At 43.6% G+C, this 17,152-nt stretch overlaps 1 protein-coding gene across 1 annotated transcript in view; it reads right to left on the reverse strand.

Moving 5' to 3' along the window:
- Positions 1-1,825: 1,825 nt before the first annotated feature.
- Positions 1,826-17,152, reverse strand: part of Cdkal1 (CDK5 regulatory subunit associated protein 1 like 1) — a 511,294-nt gene continuing 495,967 nt past the window's right edge. Inside the window, 1 exon segment of the mRNA XM_038335499.1 lies at positions 1,826-2,651. Coding sequence (XP_038191427.1) covers positions 2,451-2,651 — 201 coding nt within the window. The 3' untranslated portion in view covers positions 1,826-2,450.

The following is a 17,152-nucleotide window of genomic DNA, read 5'->3' on the forward strand; positions in this document are numbered from 1 at the left end:
ATATCGCCAACTGTATACCGGTTACTTTTTAACCCAGCTGCCCAAAGACACCACTTTTGCACCATATGCACTGTTTAAAACGGGCATGCAGGTATGCTTAGCTTCAAAGAAAAGCCACGCAGCTGAACTGAACAGGAAGGGGGCGAGATGGAAAGGCAACAGTGTCACTGATGGCCACAGCTGCTTCGGCACCAGCCAAACTCAGACCTGTCCCTGGAGAACCGTGTTTACAAGCCCAGCAATGACTCACATGTAGAATGCTCTTCTCTCCTCCCTCAAGCAGGAAGTCCCAGGAAAGAGCAATCCAGATTTCCAGGCCACTGCTGTCCCCTGTGCAAACTGGTCACCACCAGGGCAATGTACATGGTGTGTGACAGTTCTGACAGTCTGGGCATGACTGGTCCTTCTGTGGACCCAAGAGCACAGTGGAGCCATAGTCGTGGAGAGTCCTGAGCACAGGAACCAGCCTTGAGGGTCCTGAGGGGGTCAGTGGGGCTACTGAGTATCTGACAATGTCATTCTCTCACAGGTAGGAAAAATGGAGGAAGACTAGGAGAGAAGAAAGCAGAGGATTTGGGGGGGGGGAGGGGGGGGGACGAGGGAGGAAGAGAGGCAGGGGTAGGAAAGCAGAAATAAAGAGAAAAATTGCCTCTAACAAGCTACAGGTGGAAAGCTCTCCTGCCTTATGCAGTGTGGCTCCTGCTTGGGAAAGCATTCTGAGGTTTGCTAGGTTTTTATTAAATAAGCACCACACCGGAGCTCACTGCTTACCAACAAAGCAAGGAAGACACCTCTAAAAACAGGCCGTCAGTGGTAGCTGCTGCTACATCTCCCAGTTTCTGCTACCACAGAGGTGTGCTCCAAGGCCTGCTGCAGTGCTCAGAGGGCACGGGTAGTTCTTTGCCCTTCTGAATCTTAGTGTACATGATGTATAAGTATGCACGCATTTCAAACTTGTAGGAAGGTCAGACACAACTCAAGCATCAGTCCTTGCCTTCTGCTTTGCTTGAAGCGGGGCCCCTTCTTTCTAACACATACAGCAGGCTGTCTGGCTTGTGAGGGTCTGGGGATTCTCCTGTTTCTGACTTCTGTAATGCCATAGAAGATAGACCTACAGATGCACGCTATATTACTTCTGATCTCTGTGGGCTCTGAGAATCAGGACTCAGGTTCCTAGGCTTGCATAACAAGTACTTTATCCACTGGTCTTCCTGAGCCCCGATCTTTGACTGCCCTTTAAGAACTGGCTGGTGGCTTCCCTTTCATTGAAGGCTTTAATTAGAAACTTATTCCTTACAGATGCTTCATGTAGTTACATTGCAAGCCAGGCTTTGACCAAAAAAGCAAAATGGTGGAACCAGAGCCAGGCCTGCAGCTACCCTCATCACAATGCAGTGCTTCCTCATAGAAATCTGCACATGGTAGATGTAAGAGAACTGTGATAGAAACGAGTGCTTTTGTGTGAAGCTGCACATGCTAGAAACTAGTGCTTGTGTGTATAGCTGTGCGTGCTAGAAATGAGTGCTTGTGTGTGTGGCTGCGCGTGCTAGGCACGAGTACGAGCTTGTGTGTGTAGCTGCGTGTGCTACAAAACGAGTGCTTGTGTATAGCTGTGCACGTGCTCTTATGTATTTATTTATTTTTAGCCAACTGATGACATTAAATTTGGGAATGGGCTCTTTAGAGGACACATGTAAGGAAGAGCTAACATGGTATCCAGAGATGAGAGCGATCCTTTGGCATATAAAGGCACTTACTTTGTTTCCCTCAGCCTACCCGATCCAAGTAATTCATTTAAACGCCAATAAACACAGGGTTTGCTTATTGCACCAACTCCTTTTATTGTGAAAGAAGTCACTTTAGTAGGAAAGATTGATGATGTCTGGTCAGACGTGCAGGAAAGGAGCGTGGTCTGTTGGAAAGTTTGTGGGTACCGCAGGCATGGCTTCCTCACATTTTCTAAAATGCCAGGAAGAGTCCTTTAAGTAGCAGACTTGGGTCCAAGTTCCCAAAAAAGGTTTCTATATAAACTTTTCAGGAACACATGTGCTGTGGAAAATACGTTTGTAGCACAGGGACTCCAAGCACAGCCCGAAGAATGGTTATTAAGGGCTGGATGTTCTTCCACACCAAAAAAGGGTGGTCAGAGTCATTGATGGCCAGAGCCACTGTGCACTTAGGTTGGGACTTAATGACTGGAGATTAAAAGAACAAAAAATGAAACCACTTGAATTTGTTGCTAAAAAGTCAGGAGTTTGATGAGAAAGACATGTTCCAGAAGCTGTGATTTGAGGTCAAATGGCTCAGCTCAATGTGAGACAGGGTGAGCCTCATTAAGAAGGGATCCAGACCTGGCAGCATGACCAGTTCAGACGACTGCCTTTCTCTTGAGAACTGGTGTGGTTGCTTTCCCGAAGATTTTAATTAGAAACTTACTCCTCATGAATGCTTCACTTACTTACGTTGTAAGCATAGACTCTGGCCAGAAATGCAAAAAGAAGAGCAACGAGAGCCAGGCCTGCAGCGACTCTCACTGCGGAGTCATGCTGGGATATCCGCAGCCCAATTCTGGAATATGCCGAGTCATGCCGAGTTGGAGCACAGCTGTCTGAAGTTGGCTTCGGATGATTCCCAAACCGATTTCTGAATTCCTATAAAGAGAGAAACAGGTAAGAAAAATACATTTCAGAAAACATTCCTGCAGTTATATCAGCTATGGTTCCTTATTCTTTCAACACAATTTAGATGCCCTGCAGGGTTCAGGTAGCCCCACGCTTGTATGGAAAAGTCAGCTTTCTCTGAAGATTAGAACACAGTCTTGTTATTTTAGACTACATGGAAGACATTTTGTTCATCAAACACACCCTTGAAGACAGACATTCTAAGGTGGTCATCACTGCCGTTGGGGAAAGGCTGAGTCCATCTCTAGGTAGGCCCATAAAGGTCTACATGACCAGAGGGGCCCAATCCATAGAGTTCCCTCCATTTACCCTGGTGTGCCAGACACAGAAAAGCTGGGACAACCCAGCTCGAGAAGAGCACAAGGGGTGAGTCAACATGACTGCTCTGCTTCTTTTTTTTTTTTTTTTTTTTTTTTTGGTGTGTGTGTGGGCTCCATTCAGCAAGGCTTCTAGTCTGACAGGGGGAAAGTAGGGGGAGGAACACTGCTACTCTCATGGCAGCCTTAATATTTCACAGCACACATTGTCTCTATTGTATGAGATTTTTCCAAACAATGCCTCTACACAGCATGGACATAGCATGGGATGGCGGGATGTGCACACAGGAGAATCACAGAGGATGAAGGAGAGGCAGAGGCAGCGCAGCATGCATCGGTGTAAGCACAGCTATCCTCCAGCAACCACTGGATTCTCTTGTGCCTCCATTCTGAGCGCTGAGAGTCCTAAGCACCTTGGTCTACTGTGTGGAAGTGTTCCTCCCCACTGCACACACTGGCTGTGGCCCGAGAGCCGAGAGTAGCAAAGGCACATCTTGGTAATAGATGAAGAGGGAGATATTAAAGACCGGAAGACATCTGATCAGGACAAGGGCAGAAGGAAGAAAGGAATCGGAGTCTGAAGAGATGGCTCAGTGGTTAAGAGCTTGCTGCTCCTGCGGGGAACCTAGTGTTCCCTTCTCAGCACCCACATCGGGCAGCTCACAACCACCTATAACTCCAGCACCAGGGGATCTGACGCTCCCTTCTGGACTCAGAGATTACCACACTCATGTGCACAAACTCCACACACACACACACACACACACACACACACACACACACAAAATTTAAAAGAGAACAGAAATGTAGAAATGAAGGCAATGTTTATGACCCAGTTTCTAAGCTTTTATTTACACCTCATTCATGTGGAAGAACTTGCTTTCACTGTAGGAGACTGACCGGAACTTAAAGTTGTTGGCTACCAGGGTGACTTTCTCTACTCCAACTACAATCTTTGTTTCTGCACTTCTCAGGCATTTGGGCCCATGCTGCCCTGCTGATCTCTATGCACTGGGAGTCTTTACAAGGGAGCCACTCCTTTATCAGGGAGACAGCTCTTTTGTGAAGCTGACTTGTGTGGTGTTTGGTACAAGCATCCACTTCAATTGATTGAAGGAGCTCTCAAGAATGGTACTTATGGGGCTGGAAAGATGGCTCAGCGGTTAAGAGCATTGCCTGCTCTTCCAAAGGTCCTGAGTTCAATTCCCAGCAACCACATGGTGGCTCACAACCATCTGTAATGAGGTCTGGTGCCTTCTTCTGGCCTGTAGGCATACACACAAACAGAATATTGTATATAGACTAAATAAAAAAATTTAAAAAAGAATGGTACTCATAATGGGTTTGTAGGTTTTAATAATCACTAGGAGTTATTTGTATGAAACTGCCATCAAGAAACTCTTAAAACTGATATATTCAGTAAAGTAGCAGGATCTGGTTTTTCTATACATCAATAATGAGTTTGGGGAAAATGAAATCAACAAAGCAATGCCATTCACAAATAGCTACAAAATATTTGGGGATAAACTTAACCAAGGAGGTGATCATGTGAGAGAGCTCTGAAATGAAAATGACAACAAACCTCCAGGTTTAGAGTCTGGAGGAATTAATGTTAAATGACCATACTATCAAAAAGAATACCGAGACAATGAAATCCCTGTTAGAAATCAACACCTTTCTTCATAAGACTGAAAAAATAATCCTATAGTTCCTATGGAACACAAAAGACCCTAAATAGCCAAAGCTATATTAAGCAAATAAGAACAAAATTGGAAGCATAATTTCCTGATTTCAAAACATACTGCAGAGCCACAGTCAGTAAAAATAGCATGGTACCGGCTAAATGTCCACTGGAGAAAAAGCCAGCATTTTCAGTAAATGGCTCTGGGAAAATAGACATCTACATGGAAAAACATTGAAATTTAACCACAATCTCTCATCTAGTATCAAAAACCCAAACAATCAAATAATAAAACCCAACTCAAAATATATTCAAAAACCTAAAAGTCAGACTTAAAACTCTGAAACTGCTTGAGGAGAACATGGTGGGAAGAATTCGATATACAAATGCAAAGAATGATTTTTCTGGATAGGGTTTCAAGATCATAGAAACAAAAGCAGAAATTGACAACTGGTGACATCAAATTAAGAGGCTTTTTGGCAGTCTATAGATGAGAAAAGATCTTCACTAAAACCACATCCGACAGAGGGTTGATTTTTAAAATATATAAGGAACTCAAGAAACTAGATATCAACAAATAAAATAGTTAAATTTAAAAATGGGGGTACAGATCTAAACAGAATTCTCAACAGAAGATTCTCACATGGCTAAGAAACACGTAAGGATGTGTTCAACATCCTTAGCCATCAGGGAAATGTAAATCAAAATGACTCCAAGATTCTATCTTATACCTGTCAGAATGGCTAAGATCAAAAATACAAGCAACAGCTCATGCTGAAGAGGATGTGGAGCAAGGGGAACACTCCTCCACTGCTGGTGGGAGTAGAAACTTGTACAGCCACTTTGGAAGTCAGGGTTGTGATTTTTCAGAAAACTGGTAATCAACCTACCTTAAGACCCAGTTAGCCGGGTGGTGGTGGCGCACGCCTTTAATCCCAGCACTCGGGAGGCAGAGACAGGCGGATCTCTGTGAGTTCGAGACCAGCCTGGTCTACAAGAGCTAGCTCCAGGACAGGCTCTAAAGCTGCAGAGAAACCCTGAAACCCTGTCTCGAAAAACCAAAAAAAAAAAAAAAAAAAAAAAAAAAAAAAAAAAAAAAAAAAGACCCAGTTATACTGATCTTGGGCATAACCCCAAAGGATGTTCAATCATACTACAAGGATATTTGCTCAACTATGTTTAAAACAGCTTTATTCAAAATAGTCAGAACCTGCAAACAACCTAGATGTCCTCCAACCAAGGGATGGATAATGAAGATATGGTACATTTACACTATGGAGTATTACTTAGCTGTTAAAAAACAAAGACATCAGGAAATTTGAAGGCAAATGGAAGGAACTAGAAAAAGTCATCCTGAGTAAGGTAACCTAGACCATGAAAGACAAACATGGTATGTACTTACTCATAAGTGGATATTTAACTATTGTAGCTATTCATAAAATTTAATGCCATTTAATATACCCAACTCAAGAAATTTTATTGATTATTAAAATAATCAATTCTGATATTAGTAATTTTTAAGAATTTCAATTCTCAGAAATATCTTTCTTAAACAAATGTGAAACAAAGCCAGCTGATATTTGCTCAAACAAAAAAATTTACTTGATTTTCACAGACTTAAGGATACATAGAGAGTTCCTACTATGTGCCCTGCTAACTTTAAGTAAAGCACTCTTCCTCCTTGGAAGTTTCACTGCTCCCTTTATCAGTTTCTAAGCCTGCCTTCTTCTAGCTTTTCATGGTATCTTGACACAGGGTCTTGCCATGTAACCCAAGAAAGCCTAGGAGTCAAGATTCTCCTCCAGCTGTTCAGTTCTGGGACTACAGGTGTGATGTGCATACTTTAAACTTTCCAGACACAGCTTATCAAATCCCATCAAAGCAACAGATCTGCTAAAAACAGAAGCAAATACATACACCCCCCAAACAACCAAACAGCAATAAGCCTTTAAGTTCAGAAGCCCAACAAGGAGAACTCAAGCAGTTACAGGCGAAAGCAGCGGGTGCAGCACTGGCTAGCTCTGACTGCTTCCTTCCCTAGAAGGACACATGTTTTGGTGAGGGACAGAAAGTGGGGTCTTTAACTTGAGCATGCTCTTGAAACCATGGCTCTAGAAGCCATGAGTGCCGATCCTGGGCTCCACCCCCAGTATACCCTGAGGGTCTCAGTCTCAAACAGGTTCTCCTATTGCGCATTTCCTCACTTATAAAGTGGTGATGCTTAGGGCATCAGCCATTTGTGCATCACAGGTTGTGAGGAGAACTAAACAAGATGGGCATAAAGCACTCTGAGCATCTAGAACTCAACTGATGTCAGTGCGTTCCATTGTACTTTGAGGTTCTAATGGTCTATGCAAATGACCTCAAAAGTGCTTGTAAAATTACAAAGTCACCATTTTATTTGCTTTCCAAATACAATTAATCCACTCATGGTATTTTGGTTCTTTACAAATAGCAGCAGGAGGCCCGCATTATGACGAACGAGAGCAGGTTTTGAATTCCGAGTCCAAGCTCAGCTAGCCATGTGATCCAAGCCTAATTACTACTTCTACGATATAAGAATACTAACCTCTGCCTTAAAACGATGTTACAAGTTAGAAGATATGCTAGGGACTCTGCCTGGGATCTGGGCACATAAGAAAGATTGCTGTGGTACACAGGAATGTGACATGGGACAGCGAAGACTTGAATGGTCTAGCAGCTGTGCCGTGATAACAAAGTCCCCACAGACATTAACCCAGGAGAAGGGAGCTGTACTCACCGCCAGCACCCACAGTCACAGAGAGAGGAGTGGTAAAGGCTCTCTGTGAGGCAAGACTTGTGGGGTCAGCCTCCGGGGAAGAACTCTTAATAAAGCCACCCCCACCTTGTTGTTTCTTGTTATTATTTTCTCAGGCTCGAACTCAAGACATGACTTGGCTTAGAGAAACATTGTCAGCTACAACGGCCTGCATGACGTATGCTCTGCCCCTAGCACAGGGCTTATTAACTTAATGAGTGAGTCTGGTACTCCTGCACTACCCCATGGGCACTCCTGAGCAGACCCTTAATTTTCCAGGAGATGCTCAGGGTCTGATATCAAAGGGGAGGCAGTGCAAGCCGAACGGATACTGGGATCTCTAGCTGTTCCTTCGGGTCACATGCTCACATTTTATATAAATACTCTTGTCATGAACAATGTCATCTGCCTGCTGTATTTCTTACTGGACATTCAGTACAGAGAACAGTTCCTGGGGAGGAAACGGCACAGTGTGAAGGTTAATCTCCACTTTCAACTATATCTAGAATTACCTGGGAGACACAGCTTGGGGTGCATTTGTGAGGGTATTTCCCCCTTAAATAAGGGAGGTGCTTTCCCATGGGCTAGGGGCCTGGGCTGAATACAATGAGGAAAAAGGAGAAAGCCAGCTTAGAACCAGCATGCATCTCTCTGCTTCCTGATTACAGATACAGCTGATGAGCAGCTTCACAGGTCTGCCACCATGCCTGCCTTTCCTTCTATGACAGATTCTAGTCGCCTTTTAAACTATGAGCCGAGCCCCCTTCCTTCCTTAAGTTGGTTAGATTAGGTACTTTGTCCCAGTCATGAGACAAGTGATTTATACAAGTTGTAGATTAGTTTTCTAATGTAACTTTAATAAATTACCCTAAATCTAGAATATTAAACAATACAAACTCATTCTTAGATTTCTGGAGGTCACATGTTCCAAGATTTTGCTGTAGGTAGGGATGAATCCTTGCAGAGGCGCTGGGAAAGAATACAATCCTTACCCCTCCCAGGTAGTTAAGAGGGAGCTTGCGGCTTGTGACCCCTTTCCCCATTTCAAAACTGGAAGCCCAGAGATGGTGGTTTATATTATGAGAGTTATCCTGGGGTTATCCAGAGTAATCTCATCCCAAGATCCTGTCTTAGCCATTCCGTGAAGTCCTTCTTTCTCTGATATCAACATATGTGCAGGTTCCAGGGACTACTGCATCAACCACTGCACAACCCTTCAGGCTCTTCCCCCTCCAGTGTGCGTGCTCAGCTCGGGCAGAGCTAGATCCCTGGACTGACAGATTTGTCCTACTCATGGAACTTGCAGCCACAAGAGGCAGGACTCTGAGGAAAGGGCTCAGTTGCAGATAGCTAAAGGATACTGCATTCCACTTGCTCTTCTGTGATCTGTATTTATGATGCCAACAGTCACAAGAATCCTTTCTTTGGGTGCTATGTGGGTTTGGCCTCCAAACAAAGGAGGCTGGGTCAGTTGGTGTATTCCCTGAAGTCCTGCCCCCTTCCCAAGAACACTGATGAAGAGCTGTAATACGGATTGGGCTACAGAAGGAAACAGCAGCAGCCGTTTTGGAACCTTGCCATGTGCATAGGAGGCCTCTCACACTTTACACATTTTTGGTCCTAGGACTAGGTAGAATGTAACTGTCAGTCACCTAGCTCGGTATGATGACTAGGGAAGAGGCTAAGCTTTAGCCTTCCTATCACAGCACACATCAGGGATGTGTTTCCAGTCACCTGTAAATAAGAGTGATGTCCAGTACCTCCTGACTACCAAACTGACTGTTATGAACACAGGTTTCTAGAAAATAGGCTTTCTGTACCCTTCCCGATGCTGTACCCTGTAAGGCAAGAGTGGCATCTCCTGTTTCTTCTACAGAAGGCCATTCCAGGAAAGCTAGCATCAATCAGGCACAGCCATTTTTCGCTGCATGTCTTAAAGTTTTGAGCACATTGAGACTGTATCTGTACAAGAAGCACAGCTGGATTGTCTCAGAGCACACACACATACACATGTGCACGCATACATACACAATCAACATGCTCATATTAGAACACGCTGCAAAATGCATTTTAATGAGGAACAGTTGGTCTGGTTCTGCTCAAATGAAAGACAGCCCTGTAAGAGAGTCACCACCTGCCTTCCCAGCTTGTACAGCAGCTTATAAATGAGTTCTTCTGTCCCCGACACCGGCAGGTGTTGCCAGGGCCCTGCAATGACATCCCAGTGCCAGCTCCTTCCCTTGAACTGACAGACAATGTCATTCCCTGTGATTCAAACCATTAGGAGATAATAGCACACACAGTGACCAAGGGCACCAAAGTATCTCAATTATTCTTCTAGACTTCCCCTAAATTGGGAACATGCTACTATCATAAGAGTCTTTGATTTTCATAACACGGGAACATGCTACTGTCATAGGAGTCTTTGATTATCACCAAGCCAAGGATGCTTCTAGTTCTTGAAGTCTATGTTTAAGATGTTACATGCAGAGTCCGTCAGCTTAACAGGCACAATGGAATATACAGGACCAACAGATTGAAATTAGGAATTAATTGGGCCTTTTCACTTGAAAACCTGCCACACAGTCACACGTTGAGAATACATCATCAACTTCCCAGTATCACTTTTAGGCATGAGTGATTCAAGATCAGATATTATTGAGATGAAGTCCCCATCCCAATGCTTAATTGCTATCATATCATTAAAATTACAGAGGAAAAATTTTAAACATGAAGATAACACAAAATCTCCCTCTCATCTTAGTATCCTAGAATTTTTTTAATCTTATTTTGGTGATAGCAAAGGCTTGTGTTTACTTTACTAATAAGATTGAACATAAATTATTAAGCTATTGACTGTATGATCAAAGAAATTTCAGATTATATTCTGAATAATTTTGCTTTGACATCCACCAAAGGAATAGATCTAATGTGTCCCTGCATGGCCTCAGTGGCCCCTCTCTTTCAGGATGCCCACCCCTCGGACGTGAACTGTGCCTAGTGAGACAAACCCAAGCCCAGCATCTGCCTGTCACCTCATTATGACTTCTGGGGAGTCCACATTTCGTCTGACTCAAGGGACATGAAAAAAAAACTTCCAAGCTCTGAACTTCTTTTAAAGGATTGAAGACACTTCTTATGTGTAAATTTTTCTCATGCCTCATTCAGAAGCACAGTTAACAGCTTGAAGTGCAAACTAAGAAGGATGGACGATATGCTTGATAGCCCCTGTCTCAAGGTAAGTAAGACCTTCTATCAGCCCTATCTCCTAAGGGCCTACTGAGTCCATGCACATGCCCAATGCAAGGCAGCATCCAGGAAAGAATCTCAAGAGCTGAGTTTTTGCTTTGAATATAAAATTATTTTCATGTCAGAAAGTGATCTCTACCAAAACTGCATTTTAATTCTTTAAATATAAACTTCAAGACCTACCTCTTACTGTAAGCATCATTAATGCAAATTGCTCGTTCATCCTCGACACACAGGCAAGCCTTTGTATAAAGGAATAAAGGGCCACACTTTGATCTAAAGTCTATAATCAGTGCCTATGATAGTAGCAGAAATCTGAGGCCATTTATTCTAAATTGGAATAGCATTAATACAAGTTAAAGCTCCACAGGCAGGGCAAGAGATAGGATATTTGAATCTGATCATCTAGTAAGAACCACAATAGGTAAATTGCATTTCTCAGGGAAAGAATATTTGTATCTATATAAAATATACTACTGAGGAACATACACTACTAAGGAACAGGTAAAAATCTCAGTATTCATCATCAGTTAGTGCTGCCCTCTCCTTTGTACCAGGTGCTGGGTGTCTAGTGGAGAATAAGTTCTTGGTCAGCAGGGCCAGGATGCATCACTGACGTCCTTTTGGTATTCTCTCCAACTGGTGTAGGAGGTCCTTCTGCCTATGTGTTGCTTTCATTGGTTAATAAAGGAACTGCTTTGGGCCTATAGCAGAGCTGTAGGGAAACAGAGCTAGGCAGGGAAAACTAAACGGAATGCTGGGAGGAAGAAGGCAGAGGGAGAGACACCATGGAGCCACCAGAGACAGACATGCCGAATCGTTGCCAGTAAACCACTGCCACGTGGCGATATACAGATTAATAGAAATGGGTTACATTAATATAAGAGTTAGCCAATAAGAAGCTAGAGCTAATGGGCCAAGTAGTATTTTAATTAATATAGTTTCTGTGTGATTATTTCAGGTGTAAGCTAGCAGGGCGGCCGGGAAGAACAAGCGGACCCCTCCCTCCAACATCCAACCATAGCCAGAGCCATCTTTACTCCAAAGGCATGTACACAGGAGTGGTGAGGATACTGGGAAATTCACACTTGCAATCATCCAATGAATCTTCAGGTAATCAATCAAACTAAAATAATTACTACAGAGAGCTTCTTTTCAACTAGGTAACCATGTACCATTTATATTTTAAATGAAAAAGAAGTCATGTGTGATGTTAGTGTCATTGTCATTCGACCTTCTCATGGATTGCAGGCGTCATTTTTAATGATGCTAGAATCATGGTTTAACATCACTTGGCTCTATGAGCTGTATAAAGTGAATAGAGGAGGTAGCAGGTGTTATGCTGTCTCAAAGAGCTTCAGAAAAGATGAACTAATATATAGAAGTATCCCTGATGGCTCATGATGATGATAGCTATACATCTTTGAAAGTCCTAGAAAACTGGCTAAGATCATTTTTATGGTATAAACGTACTGTGATTAAACAATGATTAACTAGGAATTCACACCTCTCATTCCAAAGTTCCATTATACATTTCCCAAGCCCTCTTTCTACTTTGAACACAATTTTTATAAAGTAAAAAGTACCGGTCCTACCAAAAGTCACTTAAAATAACTGGGATAAAGTTTAATGTGAAGGCTTTCACTATTTCCATCACTACTTCAGGGTAGCGCCCTGAAGATGGTCCCTAGTGGTCCTTGCCTTCTGTATCCACACCCTTGGGTCATACTTTCTTCTTGGCTGGACTTACTAACCCACTTTCAGTTACTCATAGACGACACCATGACGGGTGTTCCATATGAAATTCACTTTCCATTCTTTTTCTGTTCTCTGCTACCCATGGCACTGGCCTTGCCACATCACGGGCAGGTTTCAACCATACCACACCCAGGCAATCTTGGCTGCCCCACTGGTCAGGAGAGGCACCTCACTATAACATGAGGAAATGTATTAGAGTCACAGCATTAGGGAGGCTGAGAACCACTGCTCTAGAGGAAGGACTGTCCCTGTGTTCATTTCCTAATGCTAACTGTAAAAAACAATCACAATCTAGCTAACTGGCTTAAACAATATACACTTAACATTTTCTATCAAAAAAAAAAGTGAGAAGGCTCTTTCTTCTAGTGTTCAGATTGTTTTTGAGGTCTAACCCTTCCAGTTCTATTGACACCTGAAAACAAGGCATTACAGAGCCAGAAACATTGCATCTAAGACTGGAACAGAAAGAGTTTTCTTGTGGGGGATAGAAAGGGGAATTGGAGATGTACCGATTACAAGTGCCAAGATTTCCTAGCCTTGGTAAACTGATCTTTGGTTCTTACTCCTTCTTTTCTGTATGTCTGCCTTCTGTGGCATCACTTGCAGTGTGCTCTGCTGACCATGTGACTTACTCAGCCAATGGGATGTTATCAAACATGCAGGCAAAGACTCAAGGCTACTTGTGTATGCTTGCTTTGCTGTTCTTGTTCCTCTGCCTTTACCATGTGACCATGTCCCCATGCTCTTTTGCATGGCTAAGACCTGGAGGACAAAGCTGACTCATCCAAGTAGTTTTAGCTGAGCACATGTGAGACACTAGTCTCCAGTAACACCTCCAGACACGTCTCCAGAGACCCACTAAGGCGTGAAGAGTTGCACTTTACTACCCCACATCTGACAGACACATGTGTGGTCCCTGCAGAGTTCATCTGGGCCTTACTGAGGTTCTGTAAGTTGCTTGGGAGGGGAGGGGGCATTTGCAATGACAATGGAGAGACTGCTGATAGACGATGTCCATGTATTTGGTTCAGTAGTGTTTTGAGTAAGGGCTATGCATGTAGCTCTTGAACACCTACATTTAACAGCACGTACTCCATTGCAGGTACTTAGCTATCAAGAAGACAGATGCAAATGAAGCAAAGTCTTAGAACTAGTGAAACTTCCATTTTAGGGACTGGAAACTGACACAAATTATTTCAGATATCTGGTGGTGAAATCCATTATGGAGGAAAAGAGCCACCCACATCGTGATGGTGGTGGTGGTTAGTTATGTAAACTGTAACCTAAGGTGATCTCACCAATGAGCCAGTGTTTCAGCAGAGATCTATCTGGATGATATTAGATAACAGACACTTTGTTTGGACATCTAATGAGAAACACACTACCAGAGAGGGACTGGCAGGTGCACACGCTCTCCCAAATGGTGCTTTCATGTCAGGGAGCAGCAGGCAGGCACTGGCTGGACCAGTGTTCATGAGCAGAGAAAAGTCAAGGCCTCTCAGACTGGATGAATGCTGTTTGGATGTTGGCTTTTAGCCTGAAGCCCTAAGGTTGTTTTTTTTTCTATTTAAATTTTTCTTGTGAAATATATGTAAAATAAACCTGACAATTTTAGCCAATTTAAATGCAGCGTTCCATGGCATTCATTACATTTACAAGGTTTACTCAGTTGTGTAGATATTACTGTTTCTAATATTCATCACCCCACAGAGATGCTCTGTCACCACTGTAGCTGTCCACCGTCACCAGAGGGCCTGATGACCTTGCTCCTCCCACACCTTGAGTGAGGGAACTCAAGTATTTGTCACATTTTGGTCTATTATTTCACTTCAAACTCAAGGTTCACCCATGCTGCCACATACGTGAGAAATTCCTTTATTTTCATGACTGAATGAAATCCTATTATGCCACACACCACATTTTGTTTGTCCATACATCTGTGGATTGGGAGGTGGGTGGACTGCTTCTTGTTTTTGTGAATAATCCCAAGATGAACAGTGAAATCTAAGTGCTTGCTTTCAGTTCTTTGCGTTATAGAAAAAGGAATAGAATTTCAGGGTCCTGTGGGCCTAAGGATGGCTCTGACAAGGAGGATACAATCTGCCTCAGACAGGATAGCAGGAGGGAGACAGTCAGGCAGGCTGTGGTACGGGAGGATAACTTCACGGGGGCACAGAGAGTCCCTTTGTGGGAGAATGCTTGAGAAAGACTCGTGAATAACACTGCAACACTGATGCTTTTGGGTTGTTCAGAGCAAGTGACATCGGGTGAAGAGTAACAGGAGCAAAAAGTTACTCTAAGTCACAGAAAAAGTGGGCTCCTAAGAATGCCACCAGGATATTTACTTTAAGTAACTATCCTTCACAAATGCTATTTCTACATCTGGCTAAAGAGCTGATCACCATGTTCTATTCCCATTGAACACAATAATCATGGGGAAAGTCTTTGAGGCATGGATGAGATATTAACATCTTAACCAGCCACCCCCCCCCAACAAACCTTCAATTCCACACCTTATTCATGGACTGCTTACATGATCCAGTATTCGCCATGGCTTATCTCAGTCTATTGTTAGAAACTATGAATCAGGCTTTATCACTCCTAATTTGTAGCCGAGAAAATGGTCTAGGGAGGGGAAAACGCCCAGAGGATGATGGCACCGTCTGAAAGGGGGAAGACCACAATGCCAGAGTCACCGCTGGTCCCAAGCTCCTAGGCACAAGGACTGCTTTATTCTTTTTAAATGAATGCTTGCAAGAAGGAAGCCTGATGAGCCAGGGGCCTGCGGGAGGGAAGTGCTCCTCTTGATAAGGTCTACAATAGTCCTTTGCTGCGAGTGTTCTTCGGATTTCTCTCTCCAGAGGTGGCAAATCGGAAAGGTACTGTATCCCCGTCGTGCAGGTTGGCTTCCTACCAGATAACTGTCCTAGATAACCGACCTTATGTATGGCCTGAATATTTATGTTTCTTGGTAGTTCTATAGAAGTGCATTTGGGAGATAGAGGGAAAAGAGAAAATTTGTTTCCCTGAAGTACTTCATTGCAAACCTAAAACATTACAAGCCCATGTTAGAGAGCAGTCTATTCCTTAAACATCCTTGATTTGATTTATTTTTAAAAGTGTTGTTTTACTTCACACACAATGAAAAGCCGATGCTGAGGGTGGCAGGGAACAAGCTGTGTTTTTCACTAGTAGAAAGAAGGGTGAAAAAGCCAAAATTCATGGTAGAAAGTAAACCCCTGCTCTGCGGTACCCAATTCTTAAGAGTTCCCATGAAAAGCCACTTAACTTTACAAACTCAATCTCATCAAAGAAGCCTTTGCCATCTGCTTATCATGATGTCATAGGACTTCATGGAGCAGACTGAGAAGCTTGCCTGAGAGTTCCTGCTCAAAGAATATATCAACATCCTGAGTGATACACACAAGTACATTGTCTACTCCCAACCTTCCTGCTAAGAGAATTCATCTATTCCACCGAGTGCAGGCAACAAACACCAGGCGAGGACTAATTGGTGATGACTATGGTCTGGAGTTGGAATGAACGCACCAGACTGGGTTGGGTATCCTACTCTTATGAGCCCACTCTCACAAAGGTCTCCAGCATTTCTTCCTGTCATGTCTCTTGCCTTGTCACGCATAAGGACTCAGTCACCATGTGACTGTATGAAGCATTCAGTCTGACTCCACAGGACTTACTGTGTAGGCAGGATGTGGCTGCAGGAGGACCGAGATGTCAGGGTTAACCTGTGAACAGCTGATTCTGGAGAAAGACACACTCTGTCTAACAGTTTAGTGTAAATATTTAGCTTTGAAAACCCAGAGTTCCTAGTCTTCATACAGAATATGATTTCCTCTGACTGCCCACAATTGCTTTGAGTGTGAAAGTCGGACACTGCCCTGTGCATTCTTCGTCCATTTATGATCCTTCCACTCTGAGGGTTTCATTCTTCACCTACCGGAGCCCTTCTCACCTTCAAAGCCAGTTCTAATCTCACATCTGTGAAACCACGGAAGTGGAGGTTGAACCTCTCCACACTGACAGTTCCCACTGTCAATTCTACCTTGGCATTCAGTTCCCTGCAAACCTTTCACAAGTGTCTCTGTCCCCAGGGCAAAGGCAAGACTTGGGTTCCATAATTAGAGGCAGCACTTGTATGAGGAAGACGGGGAACAGACAGGGCATGGGGAGGCAGAGCAGAAGCCACAGCTCTCGCCAACAGCTCCGATGTGCTTCTAGATAACAGCTAAGACTCTGCTTCTACCATCAGGGCTTCTACGAATGACTCAGCATGCATCTTTCAAACCTCTTCCTATCCAAGCAGCCGTGCCCTGCTTCCTGCAAAGAGCTCCGGTCCTGCTATCTCTTCAAAGGCTTTCCACCATGCATGCTTCGATGCTATCTCACTTAGCACTGGGCAAGTTCCACATTTGATTGGCACATACTCACTGTTTTAGTTACTACAGACTGGGGACCATTTGAACAATAGGTTTGGAGTCTGGGAAGTCTAGATGAAGATGCTAGCAGAGCTGCTCGCAAGTTCATGTACGACACTTCCTTGCTGTGTCCACCTGGGATTATAGAAGATCCAAGTCTGCTGTAAAATGGGGCCTCTGCCACCATAACCTGTCTCCCAAGGCCTATACCCCTTTCATGGTGATGGTTGTTTCCACAGAAGAATTTGGGG

This window comes from Arvicola amphibius, chromosome 6 (genome assembly GCF_903992535.2).
Source record: "Arvicola amphibius chromosome 6, mArvAmp1.2, whole genome shotgun sequence".
NCBI lineage: Eukaryota > Metazoa > Chordata > Mammalia > Rodentia > Cricetidae > Arvicola > Arvicola amphibius.